Below are 16,477 nucleotides of genomic sequence, written 5' to 3' on the forward strand. Positions count from 1 at the left end.
CCACCGATACATTTACGTATTTTAGTGGATCATTTGGTGCCTTTTGTATCTGTAATGGGCGATAATTTTATCCTGATGAATGACAATACTAGCTCATACGTGATTTCCTGAATGAAATCGGAATAGAGCGCATGGTGTAGCCTGCTCTTGGTACGACATAAATCCGTTAAAGCATGTCTGGGATATGCTTGGGAGAAGTGCTAGGAGTCGTTCACCCGACACACTGGCTCAACATCGAGCTGCGTTCCAGGCAGAATGGGAATGGGAGCTCATACCACAAAAGAACATTCGAGATTGCCTCCCGAGCATACCTGATCGAATCACAACTGTAACTGAGGATAGAGGTGGTAATACCCGTTACTGACGCAATGGAAATGTGTTGAAAATATGTCGATAAGTGTACTGCATACGAAACGGGGCTGATCTCCAGGTTTTGAATTTCTGAATTCGTGGTGGTGGACTGTTGTGACTGTCACGATCAATGTTTCTCAGTTATTGAGCTGAAACTTTTGAGATGGGCTAATTTTAAATACACTGCCATGTTGTTGTCACAATATTAGATTTTTAACAGGTTTTGAACGTAGATTAAATTTTATCTGAAATACATCATGTTTCGCTTTTTTGCTGGTCAGTGTATTTTGTTCTAAAACGTGTGTTTATGTTGAAGAGATGACTGAACAACACTGTATTCGTAAGACTGTTTCTGAATTATTTGAAAATAACTTATGTTTCAGCTAACTATCATAATGGGATTCGCAAGCATTTGGATGACGGTACTCCTGGTGTCATTTTTATCAACTGGCAACTATAGAGAGCTCTACACTGCTCTTGCAGACATGGAAGAACTCTTGGAAACTGAAGCAGTGCTCATGCGCAGCTTGGAAGGCTACGTAGCAGCACAAGAAGAAAAGCTCAGGTTACTCAGAAGGTAGGGGTTGTTTTTATTTAATATATAATTATGTGTATCTATATATATAAAATAGCTTGTCCTGACTGACTGACTGACTGACTGACTGATTCATCATCGCCGAGCCAAAACTACTGGACATAAAGAAATTAAATTTTGGGGATATATTCATATTATGATGTAGGTGCACGCTAAGAGAGGATTTTTGGATATTCCTTCGGTAAGGGGGTGAAAATGGGGGTGAAATTTTAAAATGAGTGTATCTATATCTCAAAACTTTAAAAGTTTACAGATGTAAAAATTGGTATTTAGAATCTTCTTTAAAAATAAGGAAACACGTATTTTTTTGTTTTCAGAAAATCCCAATATGAGGGATGAAAAAGGGTGAAAATGTGGGAAAATGGGTTGAATGCCTTTAATCAGGATACCGGTACTTATATCTCAGAAACTGAATATATTACAGACCTGAAAATTGGTACTTTTGATCTCTTTCAAAAATAAAGAAGCACGTATTTTTTTGTTTTTGTAAAATCCAATTAATGAGAGGGTGAAAAGGGGGTGAATTTTTAAAATGAATGAATCTATATCTCCAAACTTTCAAAGTTTGCAGATGTAAAAATTGGTATTTAGAATCTTCATTAAAAATAAAGAAACATGTATTTCTTTGTTTTCGGAAAATCGCAATAGGAGGAGTGAAAAGGGGTGAAAAATGGGTTGAATGCCTTTAATGAGGCTACTTATATCTCAGAAATTGAAGATATTATAGACCTAAAAATTGGTGTTTGGGATCTCTTTTAAAAATAAAGATACACGTTTTTTTTTCTTTTTCTGGAAAACCCAATTAAGGGGGGTGAAAAGGGGGTAATATTTTAAAATGACTGTATCTATATCTCAAAACATTTAAAGGTTATAGATGTAAAAATTGGTATTTAGAATCTCCATTAAAAATAAAGAAACCCGTATATTTTGTTTTCGGAAAATCGTAATAGGAAGGGTTGTAAAGGTTGAAAAATGGGTCGAATGCATTTCATGAGTCTACTTATATTTCAGAACCTGAAGATATTATAGACCTGAAAATTGTTGTTCGGGATCTCTTTAAAAAATAAAGAAACGCCTATTTTTCTTTTTGTGGAAAATCCAATTAATGGGGGGGATGAAAATGGGGTGATTTTTTAAAATGAGTGTATCGATATCTCAAAACTTTTTAAGTTTATAGATGTAAAAATTGGTATTTAGAATCTCCTTTAAAAATAAAGAAACACGTATTCTTTTGTTTTCGGAAAATCCCAATAGGAAGGGTGTAAAAGGGTGAATAATGGGTTGAATGCCTTTCATGAGGCTACTTATATTTCAGAACCTGAAGATATTACAGACCTGAAAATTGGTATTTTGGATCTATTTTAAAAGTAAAGAAACACGTATTTTTTCGTTTTTGGAAAATCCAAATATTGGGGGGTGAAAAGGAGGGGTGAAATTTTAAAAATGAGTGTGTCTACATCTTAAAACTTTAAAATTTACAGATGTAAAAATTGGTAGTTAGAATCTCCTCTAAAAATAAAGGAATACGTATTTTTTTGTTTCCTGTAAATCCTAATAGGAGAGGTGTAAAAGGGTGAAAAATGGGTTGAATGCCTTAATTGAGGATACACATATCTCAGAAACGAAAGATATTACAGAACTGATAATTTGCATATGCGATCTCCTTTAAAAATAAAGAAACACGTATTTTTTTTTAAAAAAGCCAGTTAATGGCGGTTAAACAGGAGTCACAAATTGGGGTGAATTTTTTGAAAGACAGTATCTAGAGAATATCTTGAAAACGTAAAATGTTACAGACGTAAAGAGTGGGTGTAAATCTCCTGTAAATGTAAATAAATATAGGAAACTCCACTTAAGGGGAACTCAAAAGGGGTGAAATTTTAAAATGAGAATTTTTACAGTATATCTAAAAAACTTAACATGTTACAGAAGTGAAAAAAGGTATTTTTTTATCTCTATTAAACATAAAGAAACGTGTATTTTTGTTTCCGGAAATACCACTCGGGTGGATGGGGGGGGGGGGTAAAAGTGACTGAAAATGGTGTTGAATTCTTTTAATTAGCCTACTGATATCTCAAAAATGAAGATGTTACAGACGTGAAATTTGATATTTACAATCTGCTTTAAAAGTAAAGAAACACGTATTCTCGGAAAATCCCTTGAAGGCGGGGGGGGGGGGGTGAAAGAATTGAAAAATTAATTGACTGGATTGTATGAGAATACATCTAATAAAAACTAAAGTTGTTACAGACGTGAAAATTCTTATTTGGACCTCCTTTAAAAACAAAGAAGAACGCGTTTTGGTGGGGAAACCATCTTGGAGGGCGGGAGTGTAAAGGAGTTGAATTCCTTTCATGAGGACACATAAATCAAAAACTCTGAAGAAGTTAGAGTCGTGATAATTGGTATTTAGAAGATCCTTTACTATTAAAGAAACAAGTATTATTTGCGGGAAAATTCACTTAAGGGGGGGATTATTGTGAAATGAAGTGAAAAAAAGTAAATTATTTTTATGGGGATACTTATATCTCAAAACTGAAGGTAATAGACGTGAACATTGGTGTTTTGAACCTCCCTTAAACATAGAGAAACAAGCATTCTTTTAATTTTTTTGGTTGGGGGGGGGGTGGCGGTAAATAAACTTAACGGCGGTGGGGTGTAGAAGGAGGTGAGACCAATTGATTTTACTGTTATTAATGTACTTATAAGGATCCACCGTTGCTCAGGCGGCAGCGTGCCAGGCCTCTCACAGCTGGGTTCCGTGGTTCAAATCCCGGTCACTCCATATGGCATTCGTGCTGGACAAAACGGAGGCGGGACAGGTTTTTCTCTGGATACTCCGGTTTTCCCTGTCATCAGCCATTCCAGCAACACATAATAGTAATAATAATAATAATAATAATAATAATAATAATAATAATAATAATAATAATAATAATAATAATAATAATATTCCGGACCGTCGTCAAATGTGCGGACCGCGCTGGAAACGGCTCCTGGACGGGTAATGACTAAGAATGCAGTCCGGCCGCGGGTTCAGTGCCGCCAAGGCACCCAATATGACACCACGCCGGATCTCCTGAAGGATTTTATCCATATTAAAAATATTATAGGAAAAGATGGCAAAGATTTACGGACCCAACTGACCGGGAGGAATACCTGAGCCTAGCCCGGGAAGTACGAAATCGATTGCTGGAAAGGAAGATTTAAAAGTGGGAGGAAACGTGCCGTAAAATCATAGAAAACCGGTCAGATCGGGAATTTTGGTGGATTCTCGCAGAAAACGAGTCAGATCGCGAATTTCGGCGGATTATATATCTAATACAATAAGCATTCAATTATAAATGTCAGTATAATACCGTAGCGAAGCACGGGTATCTTGCTAGTATCTATATATATAAAATAACTTGGTCCTGACTGACTGACTGACTGACTGACTGACTGACTGACTGACTGACTGACTGACTGACTGACTGATTCATCATCGCCGAGCCAAAACTACTGGACATAAAGAAATGAAATTTTGGGCATAGATTCATATTAAGATGTAGGTGCTCGCTAAGAGATGATTTTTGGATATTCTTTCGCTAAGGGGATGAAAAGGAGGGTTGAAATTTTAAAATGTGTGCATCTATATCTCAAAACTTTAAAAGTTTACAGATGTAAAAATTGGTATTTAGAATCTCCTTTAAAAATAAGGAAACACGTATTTTTTTTGTTATCCGAAAATCCCAATAATAGGGGTGAAAAACGGTGAAAAATGGGTTGAATGCCGTTAATCAGGATACCGGTACTTATATCTCAGAAACTGAAGATATTACAGACCTGAAAATAGGTACATTTGACCTCTTTTAAAAATTATGAAACACGTAAGTTAAATTTTTGTTTTTGGAAAATCCAGTTAATTGGAGGGTGAAAAGGGGGGCGAATTTTTAAAATGACTGCATCTATATCTCAAAACTTTTAAAGTTTACAGATGTAAAAATTGGAACTTAAAATCTTCATTAAAAATAAAGAAACACGTATTCTTTTGTTTACGGATAATCCCAAAAGGAGGGGTGAAAAGGGGGTGAAAATTGGGTTGAATGCCTTTAAGGAGGATACTTATATCTCAGAAACTGAAGATATTACAGACCTGAAAATTGGTACTTTTGAGCTCTTTTAAAAATAAAGAAACACGTATTTTTTGTTTTTGGAAAATCCAATTAATGGGAGGGTGAAAAGGGGGGTGGATTTTAAAATGAGTGCGTCTATATCTCAAAAACTTTTTAAGTTTATAGACGTAAAAATTGGAATTTAGAATCTCCTTTAAATATAAAGAAACACGTATTTTTTGTTTTCGAAAAATTCCAATAGGAAGGGTGGAATAGGGTAAAAAAGGTATCGAGTGTCTTTAATGAGGCTACTTATGTTTCAGAACCTGCAGATATTACAGACCTGAAAATTGGTGTTTGGGATCTCCTTTAAATATGAAGAAACACATATTTTTTGTTTTTCGAAAATCCAATTAATGGGGGGGAGTGAAAAGTGGGTGAATTTTTAAAATGAGTGTATCTATATCTCAAAACTTTTAAAGCCTTTAATGAGGCTACTTATATTTCTGAACCCGAAGATATTACAGACCTAAAAATTGGGATTTGTGATCTACTTTAAAGATAAAGAAAATTGGAAAATCCAAATAATGGGCGGTGAAAAGGGCGGTGAATTTTTAAAATGAGTGTGTTTACATCTTAAAACTTTAAAAGTTTACAGATGTAAAAATTGGTATTTAATATCTCCCTTAAAAATAAAGGAACACGTATTTTTTTCTTTTCTGTAAATCCCAATGGGAGGGGTGTAAACGGGTTGAATGCCTTTAATGAGGATACACATATCTCAGAAACTGAAAATATTACAGAACTGAAAATTTGTATATGGGATCTCCTTTAAAAATAAAGAAACACGTATTTTTTTTTTTGGAAAATCCAATTAATGTCGGTTAAACAGGAGTGACATATGGGGGTGAATTTTTCGAAAGATTGTATCTACAGAATATGTGAGAAACCAGACGTAAAAAGTGGGTATTTGGAATTTCCTCTAAATGTAAAGAAACATAGGTGATAAACTCCCCTTAAGGGGAATAAAAAGGGGTGAAATTTTAAAATGAGAATTTCTACAGTATATATCAAAAAACTTAACATGTTACAGAAGTGAAAAATTGTGTTTTTATCTCTATTAAAAATAAAGAAACGTGTATTTTCAATTTTCGGAAATAATACTTGGGTGGAGGGGGATAAAAGTGACTGAAAATGGTTTTGATTTCTTTTAATTAGGCTACTGATATCTCAAAATGAAGACTTTACAGACGTGAAATTTGATATTTGGAATCTGCTTTAAAAGTATGGAAACACGTATTTTCAGAAAATCCAATGAATGGGTGGGGGGGGGGGGCTGAAAGAATTGATAAATGCATTGACTTAATTGTATAAGAATACATACATCTAATAAAAAAAGTTGTTACAGACGTGAAAATTGGTATTTGGATTTCCTTTAAAAACAAAGAAAAACGCGTTTTCTGGGGTGGGGGTGGGGGGGAGGAAACCATCTTGCGAGGCGGGAGTGAAAAGGAGTTGAATTCCTTTCACGAGGACACATCAGTCAAAAACTGAAGAAGTTAGAGTCGTGATAATTGGTATTTAGATGATCCTTTACTAATAAAGAAACAAGTATTTTTTGCCGGATAATTCACTTAGGGTGGGGAGTTTGAAAGGAAGTGAAAAAAGTGAAATATTTTTATGGGGATTCTTATATCTCAAAACTGAAGGTAATAGACATGATCATTGGTGTTCGGAACCTCCTTTAAACATAAAGAAACACGCCTTCTTTTAATTTTTTGGGGGGTGGGGGTAAATAAACTTAACGGCGGTGGGGTGTGAAAGGAGGTGAGACCAATTGATTTTACTGTTCATAATGTACTTATCAGGAGCCTCCGTTGCTCAGGCGGCAGGGCGCCGCCCTCTCCCAGCTGGGTTCCGTGGTTCAAATCCCTTTCACTCCATGTGACATTCGTGCTGGACAAAACGGAGGCGGGACAGGTTTCTCTCCGGATACTCCGGTTTTCCCTGTCATCATTCATTCCAGCAATACTGTCCAATATTTCATTTCATTTGTCATTCATCGATCATTGCCCCCAGAGGAGTGCTTCGGCAGCCGGCACAATTCATATTGTCGCCGCTAGATGGGGCTTTATTCATTCCATTCCTGACCCTATCGAATGACTGGAAACAGGCTGTAGATTTTCGATGTACTTATTCTGATCATAAACCGATCATTTTTAATATTTCCTGGGTTCGATTTCAACAGCCATTATTTCTTCGGAGAACGTTCTTAGATTACAGTAGACTCTCCTGGCATATAAATAAAAATTTGAACACATTTGAAATAAACGATAGGAATGCGATTGACCGTCAAATTGTTCACCTCTATAATAAGGTCAATAATGAACGGAAGTATATCATTCTTGCATCTTGCTCTGGGGTCCAGAACATCTAATAATAATAATAATAATAATAATAATAATAATAATAATAATAATAATAATAATAATAATCTGGACCGTCGTCAAATTGTGCGGACCGCGCTGGAAGCGGGTCCTGGCCTGGTAATGACTATGAATAGAGTCCGGCCGCGGGTTCAGTACCGCCAAGGCACCCAAGACGACACCACGCCGTATCTCCTTCAGGATTTGATCCACACTAAAAATGCTTATGGAAAGGATGGCAAAGATTTAGGGACCCAACTGACCGCGTAGAATACCTGGACATAGCCTGGGAAGTACGAAATCGATTGCTGGAAAGAAAGATTGAAAAATTTGAGGAACTTTGCCGTAATCTCTTAGTAAACGAGTCAGATCGCGAATTTTGGCGGATTCTCTTAGAAAACGAGTCAGATCGCGAATTTCGGAGGATTATATATAAAACGTTAAGCATTCAATTACATGTTTGTCCAACCCTTGTCCCGTTTCCCTACGGGGTCGGGTATGAGGTGAGATGAATTTGTCGTGGCGGTTTTTTATGACCGGATGCCCTTCCTGACGTCAACCTCATCAGAGGAGTTAATGAGAGATGAAATGAATGACGTGATATATGATAGTAGGGAGAGGGTGAAACCCGGTGCCGGCACATAGCCTACATAGCCTACTCCTGTCGAATAGCACCAAGGGGTCTGCTCAAGGCTTAACGTCGCCATCCGACGGACGAATCACCATCAACAGCGTCATATGCCCTCACTCCATATGAGCACTGCGGAGAGGTTTGGAATTTAATCCAGGCTTTTGGCACGCAATCTAGTGATTAGAAACTGTATACCACCACCTCCCCTACCCTGCCGGCCAACATTCTGATGGTGAAAATTTTTTCGACCAACGGGACTTGAACCGGCTAACCTCGGTGTTAGACCGTTTTTAGACTTCAGCGCCTTAACGATCATGGCCACCAGGCGGGCTAAGCATTCAATTACATATTTCAGTATAATACCGTAGCGAAGCACGGGTATCTTGCTAGTACCTTATAAATGCACATCTTTTTTACTTTTCAAGGAATTTCTTATTACGTCAATCTTTACTACATTCCTTGTCATAACTCGTATGAGTTGTCTGTGCATTAAATTGATTTTCACCGAGCTCGATAGCTGCAGTCGCTTAAGTGCAGCCAGTGTCCAGTATTCGGGAGATAGTAGGTTCGAGCACCACTGTCGGCAGCCCTGAAGATGGTTTTCCGTGGTTTCCCATTTTCACACCAGCCAAATGCTGGGGCAGTACCTTAATTAAGGCCACGGCCTCTTCCTTCCCAGTCCTAGCACTTTCCTCTCTCATAGTCGCCATAAAACCTATCTATGTCGGTGCGACGTAAAGCCAATAGGAAAAAATAATTGATTTTCGGTAACCATTGCTGCAATTGAAGTGTGTTGCGTCGAGTAGTTTCAAACTCTACCGACAGCTTTAACGCTTATGTAGAAGTAAATAATTATTTAAGAGTAGGTCGGACGCTGTACCCCATTCCACGTTTGAAATGGTGCTTAACTCGGGGTTGTACCCACGAATGTGACAACTCACCGGAATTAACAGGAATGAAAGTATAAAATTTGAATAAAATATGTGTATATTAGTTTAGGCTGATTATCTGATCAATGATCAATGTTTCTGACCGCAGTCAGGGTTTACCATTCCAGATGTGATATGTCATATCTGATGAAGAAAGGGCAGCCAGGTCAGCCAAAATGAAGAGGTTTTGGGAAAGGAAGAAGGTGATGCAAGCTAAACCTTCAGTTAATTCTTTGTTAATGTAAATGTATTTGGGTTTGAGTTAAGTGCTCCAATGTGGGCATAAACTATGTAAATAAATATTAGTTTAGGTTATTTATTATCCTTATGTGTGAAAAGGAACGTTATTTAAAGGATTTCAATAATTATAATACTAAAAGAAACAAAGTACAGCGCCGGTCCCGTTCAACAGCTAAGCAGTCGGGCAGGCACGGGGTGAAGGGAAAAGTGTGGCGGCATGGTTAGTGGAGGAGGTGTGGCAGGAGGAAGGCAAGTATACCGGCTTAGCATTGGCTAGCAGGAATTCATCGCTGTTCGCGCGGAACTTGAAATGTCGCAAATTTTAAGCCCCTTAGTTAACGCTCTAATGAATGTCGGCACCTAAAACTGATGTTGGCATCTTAAATACGCGTATCTCATTCTGTTTTCCAAGTTTCATCGTGATCGGAGACTTAACAATTGCAGATGTTCCCTCTTAAGACACTATTGCTAGTTATTAAGATCATATAAGTCAAAGAGACGGGACTCTCTAAGGCTAATAATGCTACGTATTTGTATAGATTATTTCCAAGATGAAAATAAGAACTGTTGAAATAATTTTGGAATGGTATTCCTGCAAGCCCCTACCAGTATAGAGACTGTGACTCTTTAAATTGTATGCGGTACTTAAGAAGTTTGCAACTACTTCTGCTAATACTGCTACTGTCTCATAGTAAGCAGAAATTTATCCCCACGCCACATATGGCGAGTGGGTAGTATTTGAAGAATGCCCGTTTTTTTTTCTCCTAGTCGGCTACTGTTGGCTGTTCTATACCTCTTTCGAAGCGCACTGTGGAATCAATGATGCAGCCAACTCTTTGGACTTAATCGATGGCAATTACGTCCACTCTTCGTGTAATACCATTTTTGAGATAAACGGTGGACTTCTTCGTGAACTTCCCACTTGTTTTCTGCCAAAGAAGTCTCTATCTTTGTTCGTATGCGATGGTGTCATGTATTTCTTAACAGCTCTACATATCGACAGGAGCCAAGGACGTGTGCTGAAGTTTCGATCTCACTACAGTGTTTGCAGCGATTGTCATTTTGGCCTCTTCAATCAATCAATCAATCAATCAATCAATCAATCAATCAATCAATCAATCAATCAATCAATCAATCAATCAATCAATCAATCAATCAATCAATCAATCAATCAATCAATCAATCAATCAATCAATCAATACTTATCTGCATTTAGGACAGTCACCCAGGTGGCAGATTCCCTATCTGTTGTTTTCCTAGCATTTTCCTAAATGATTTCAAAGAAATTGGAAATTTATTGAATATCTCCCTTGGTGAGTTATTCCAATCCCTAACTCCCCTTCCTATAAACAAATATTTGCCCCAATTCATTCTCTTGAATTCCAACTTTATCTTCATATTGTGATCTTTCCCACTTTTAAAGACACCACTCAAACTTATTCGTCTACTGATGCCCGTCCACGCCATCTCTCCACTGACAGCTCGGAACATACCACTTAATCGAGCAGCTCGTCTCATTTCTCCCAAATCTTCCCAGCCCAAACTTTGCAACATTTTTGTAACGCTACTCTTTTGTCGGAAATCACCCAGAACAAATCGAGCTGCTTTTCTTTGGATCTTTTCCAGTTCTTGAATAGAGTAATCCCGGTGAGGGTCCCATACACTGGAAACATATTCTAGTTGGGGTCTTACCAGAGACTTATATGCCCTCTCCTTTACGTCCTTACTACAACCCCTAAGTACCCTCATAACCATGTGCAGAGATCTGTACCCTTTATTGTGTTGTTTGAGTCATCAGTCCATAGACTGGTTTGATGCAGCTCTCCATGTCATCCTATCATGTGCTAACCTTTTCATTTCTACGTAACTATTGCATCCTACATCTGCTCTAATCTGCTTGTCATATTCAAACCTTGGTATGACCGTTCTTACCACCTACACTTCCTTCAAAAACCAACTGAACAAGTCCTGGGTGTCTTAAGATGTGTCCTTCATTCTATCTCTTCTTCTAGTCAAATTTAGCCAAATTGAACTCCTCTCACCAATTCGATTGAGTATCTCTTCATTCGTGATTCGATCTACCCATCTCACCTTCAGCATTCTTCTGTAACACCACATTTCAAAAGCTTCTATTCTCTTTCTTTCTGAGCTAGTTATCGTCCAGGTTTCACTTCCATACAATGCCACGCTCCACACGAAAGTCTTCAAAAACATCTTTCTAATTCCGATATCAACGTTTGAAGAGAGCAAATTTCTTTTCTTAAGAAAGCTCTTCCTTGCTTACGCTAGTCTGCATTTTATGTCCTCCTTACTTCTGCCATCGTTAGTTATTTTACTACCCAAGTAACAATATTCATCTACTTCCTTTAAGACTTCATTTCCTAATCTAATATTTTCCACATCACCTACCTTCGTTCGACTGCACTCCATTACTTTTGTTTTGGACTTATTTATTTTCATCTTGTACTCCTTACCCAAGACTTCATCCATACCATTCAGCAACTTCTCGAGATCTTCTGCAGTCTTAGATAAAATAACAATATCATCGGCAAATCTCAAGGTTTTGATTTCCTCTCCTTGGACTGTGATTCCCTTTCCACATTTCTCTTTGATTTCCTTTACTGCCTGTTCTATGTAAACACTGAAAAGGAGAGGGGACAAACTGCAGCCTTGCCTCAATCCTTTCTGGATTGCTGCTTCTTTTTCAAAGCCCTCGATTCTTATCACCGCAGAATGATTTTTATACAGATTGTAGATAATTCTTCGTTCTCGGTATCTAATCCCTATCATCTTCAGAATCATAAATAACTTTGTCCAATCAACATTATCAAATGCCTTTTCTAGATCTACGAATTCCATGTACGTGGGCTTATCCTTCTTGATTCGATCCTCTAAGGCGAGACGTAAAGTCAGGATTGCTTCACGTGCGCCTACATTTCTTCTGAAGCCAAATTGATCTTCTCCCAACTCAGCTTCAACTTGTTTTTCCATTCTTCTGTAAATAATACGTGTTAAAATTTTGCAGGCATAAGATACTAAACTAATGGTGCGGTAGTTTTCACACCTGTCAGCACCGGCTTTCTTTGGAATAGGTATAACAACATTCTTCCGAAAATCGGATGACACTTCTCCTGTCTCATACATCTTGCACACTAAATGAAATAACCTTGCCATGCTGCTTTCTCTTAAGGCAGTCAGTAATTCAGAGGGAATGTCATCAATTCCAGGTGCCTTGTTCCTATTTAGGTCACTCACAGCTCTGTCAAACTCTGACCTCAAAATTGGGTCTCCCATTTCATAAGCATCAACAGCCTCTTCATGTTCCAGAACCAAATTATCTACATCTTTACCTTGATACAACTGTTGGATATGCTCCTGCCATCTTTCTGCTTTGTCTTCTTTCGCTAGAAGTGCCTTTCCATCTGAGCTCTTAATTTTCATACACCTAGATTTCCTTTCTCAAAAGGTTTCCTTGATTTTCCTATATGCAGCATCTACCTTTCATACAACCATACAACCTTCGACATCCTTGCACTTCTCCTTCAGCCATTCTTCCTTAGCTACCTCGCACTTTCTATCCACTTCATTCTTTAATCGCCTGTATTCTTTTCTGCCCTCTTCATTTCTAGCATTCTTGTATTTTCGTCGTTCATCAATCAGGTCTAGTATCTCCTGAGTTATCCACTGATTCTTAGTTGATCTTTTCTTCCTTCCTAACATTTCTTCGGCAGCCCTACAGGCTGCATTTTTCATGACTCTCCACTCTTCCTCTATAGTGCTTCCTTCAGCCTTTTCATTTGGTCCTTGCGCAACATGCTCCTTGAAACAATCCCTCACACTCTTTTCTTTCAACTTGTCTAGACCTCATCGTTTTGCATTCTTTCCTTTCTTCAATTTCTTCAACTTCAGATGGCATTTCATGACCAACAAGTTGTGGTCAGAATACACGTCTGCTCCTGGGAAGGTTTTGCAATCCAACACCTGGTTTCTGAATCTCTGCCTAATAATAATGAAGTCTGTTTTATACCTTCCACTGTCTCCAGGTCTCGTCCACGTATACAGCCGTCGTTTGTGGTGTTTGAACCAAGTACTGGCAAGGACTAAATTATGATCAGTGCAGAATTCAACCAGCCGACTTCCTCTTTCGTTCCTTTGTCCCAATCCAAATTCTCCTACTGTACTACCTTCTCTTCCTTGGCCTACCACTGCATTCCAGTCTCCCATCACAATTAGATTCTCGTCACCTTTTACATATTTCATTAAATCTTCTATCTCCTCATATATTCTTTCGATTTCTTCATCATCCGCTGAACTAGTAGACATATAGACCTGCACTATTTTTGTGGGTATTGGTTTGGTGTCTATCTTGACGACAATAATTCTTTCACTATGCTGGTCGTAGTAGCTTACCCGCTGCCCAATTTTCTTATTCATTACTAAACCAACTCCTGCATTTCCGCTGTTTGATTTTGTGTTGATAATTCGGTAGTCGCCTGACCAAAAATGTTTGTTCTTCCTGCCAACGTACTTCACTTATACCAACTACATCTAACTTTAGCCTATCCATCTCCCTTTTCAGATTCTCTAACCTACCACAACGATTCAAACTTCTAACATTCCACGCTCCGACTCGCAGAATGTCAGTATCCATCGTCCTGATTATCACCACCTCTCGTGTAGTCACCACCCGGAGATCCGAATGGGGGACTAGTTTACCTCCGGAATATTTTACCCGGGAGGAAGCCATCATCAGTACATCATTCATACAGAGAGAGCTGCATGTCCTCGGGAGTTAGTTACAGCTGTAGTTTCCCGTTGCTTTCAGCCGTGTAGCAGTATAAACACAGCTAAGCTATGTTGAGTATTATTACAAGGCCGTATCAGTCACTCATCTAGACTCCCGCCCTTGCAACTACCGAAAGGCTGCTACCCCCCTTTCGATGAACCATTCGTTAGTCTGGTCTCTCAACAGATACCCATCCGATATGGTTGCACCTGCGGCTCGGCTATCTGCATCATTGGGACACGCAAGCCTCCCCACCGCGGCAAGGTCACATGGTTCGCAGAGGAGGACCCTTTATTAACAATCATACTTATGTGATTACCCCAATGTAGGTCTTTTCTTATATTAACACCTAGGTACTTACAATGATCCCCAAAAGGAACTTTCACCCCATTAACGCAGTATTTGAAACTGAAAGGACTTTTCCTATTTGTGAAACTCACAACCTGACTTTTAACCCCGTTTGTCATCATACCATTGCCCACCGTCCATCTCACAACAATATCGAGGTCACCCTGCAGACGCTCACAATCTTGTAACTTATTTATTACTCTGTACAGAATAACATCATCTGCAAACAGCCTTATCTCTGATTCCACTTCTTTACACATATCATTGATATATATATAAGAAAACACAAAGGTCCAATAATACTGCCTTGAGGAATTCCGCTCTTAATTATTACAGGGTCAGATAAAGCTTCACCTACTCTAATTTTCTGAGATCTATTTTCTAGAAATATAGCAACGCATTCCGTCACTCTTTTGTCTAGTCCAATAGCACTCATTTTTGCCAGTAATCTACCGTGATCCACCCTATCAAATGCTTTAGACAGGTCAATCGCGATACAGTCCATTTGACCTCCTGAATCCAAGATATCTGCTATATCTTGCTGGAATCCTACAAGTTGAGCTTCAGTGGAATAACCTTTCCTAAAACCGAATTGCCTTCTATCAAACCAGTTATTAATTTCACAAACATGTCTAATACAATCACAAAGAATGCTTTCTCAAAGCTTACATACAATGCATGTCAAACTTACTGGCCTGTAATTTTCAGCTTTATGTCTATCACCCTTTCCTTTACGCACAGAAGCTACTATAGCAACTTTCCATTCATCTGGTATAGCTCCTCCGACCAAACAATAATCAAATCAATACTTCAGATATGGTACTATATCCCAACCCATTGTCTTTAGTATATCCCCAGAAATCTTATCAATTCCAGCCGCTTTTCTAGTTTTCAACTTTTGTATCTAATTGTAAATGTCATTGTTATCATATGTACATTTTAATACTTCTTTAGCATTAGTCTTCTCCTCTATCAGGACATTATCCTTGTAACCAACAATCTTTACATACTGCTGACTGAATACTTCTGCCTTTTGAAGATCCTCACATATACATTCCCCTTGTTATTTAATTATTCCTGGAATGTCCTTCTTGGAACCAGTTTCTGCCTTAAAATACCTATACATACCATTCCATTTTTCACTAAAATTTGTATGACTGCCAATTATGCTTGCTATCATGTTACCCTTACCTGCCTCCTTTTTCTAGATTCAATTTTTCTAGTAAGTTCCTTCAATTTCTCCTTACTTCCACAGCCATTTCTAAATCTATTTCTTTCCAGTCTGCACCTCCTTCTTAGTCTCTTTATTTCTCTATTATAATAAGGTGGGTCTTTACCATTCCTTTTCTCCCTTAAAGGTACAAACCTGTTTACACATTCCTCAACATTTTCTTTAAACCCATCCCAGAGTCTGTTTACATTTTTATTTACCGTTTCCACCTATCATAGTTACTTTTTAGAAACTGCCTCATGCCTTATTTATCAGCCATATGGTACTTTCTAATAGTCCTACTTTTATGACCTTCCATTCTATCACATTTATTATTAACTACGACAAAAACAGCTTCATGATCACTAATACCATCTATTACTTCAGTTTCCCTACAGAGCTCATCTGGTTTTATCAGCGCCACATCCAGGATATTTTTCCCTCTGGTTGGTTCCATCACTTTCTGAATCAGATGTCCTTCCCATATTAACTTATTTACCATTTGTTGGTCATGCTTCCTGTCGATCGCATTTCCTTCCCAATTGACATCTGGTAAATTAAGATCTCCTGCTACAATAACATTTCTTTCCTTGTCGTTTCCTACATAGCTGATTATCTTACCAAATAATTCTGAATCCGTGTCAGTGCTACCCTTTCCCGGTCTGTACACTCCAAATATATCAAATTGCCTATTGTCTTTAGAAATGAGCCTTACACCTAGAATTTCGCGTGTCTCATCTTTAACTTTTTCGTAGCTTACAAATTCTTCTTTCACCAGAATGAATACTCCCCCTCCCACCATTCCAATCCTATCTCTACGATACACACTCCACTTACGTGAGAAAATTTCTGCATCCATTATATCAT

General features: G+C 38.1%; 1 protein-coding gene across 1 annotated transcript in view; it reads left to right on the forward strand.

Moving 5' to 3' along the window:
* LOC136859330 (prolyl 4-hydroxylase subunit alpha-1-like) overlaps positions 1 to 16,477 on the forward strand; it is a 642,002-nt gene that overhangs the window by 170,325 nt on the left and 455,200 nt on the right. The window contains exon 6 of the mRNA XM_068225777.1: positions 735 to 928. Coding sequence (XP_068081878.1) covers positions 735 to 928 — 194 coding nt within the window. The remainder of the gene's footprint in view (positions 1 to 734; positions 929 to 16,477) is intronic.

Source organism: Anabrus simplex, chromosome 1 (genome assembly GCF_040414725.1).
Source record: "Anabrus simplex isolate iqAnaSimp1 chromosome 1, ASM4041472v1, whole genome shotgun sequence".
NCBI classification, from domain to species: domain Eukaryota; kingdom Metazoa; phylum Arthropoda; class Insecta; order Orthoptera; family Tettigoniidae; genus Anabrus; species Anabrus simplex.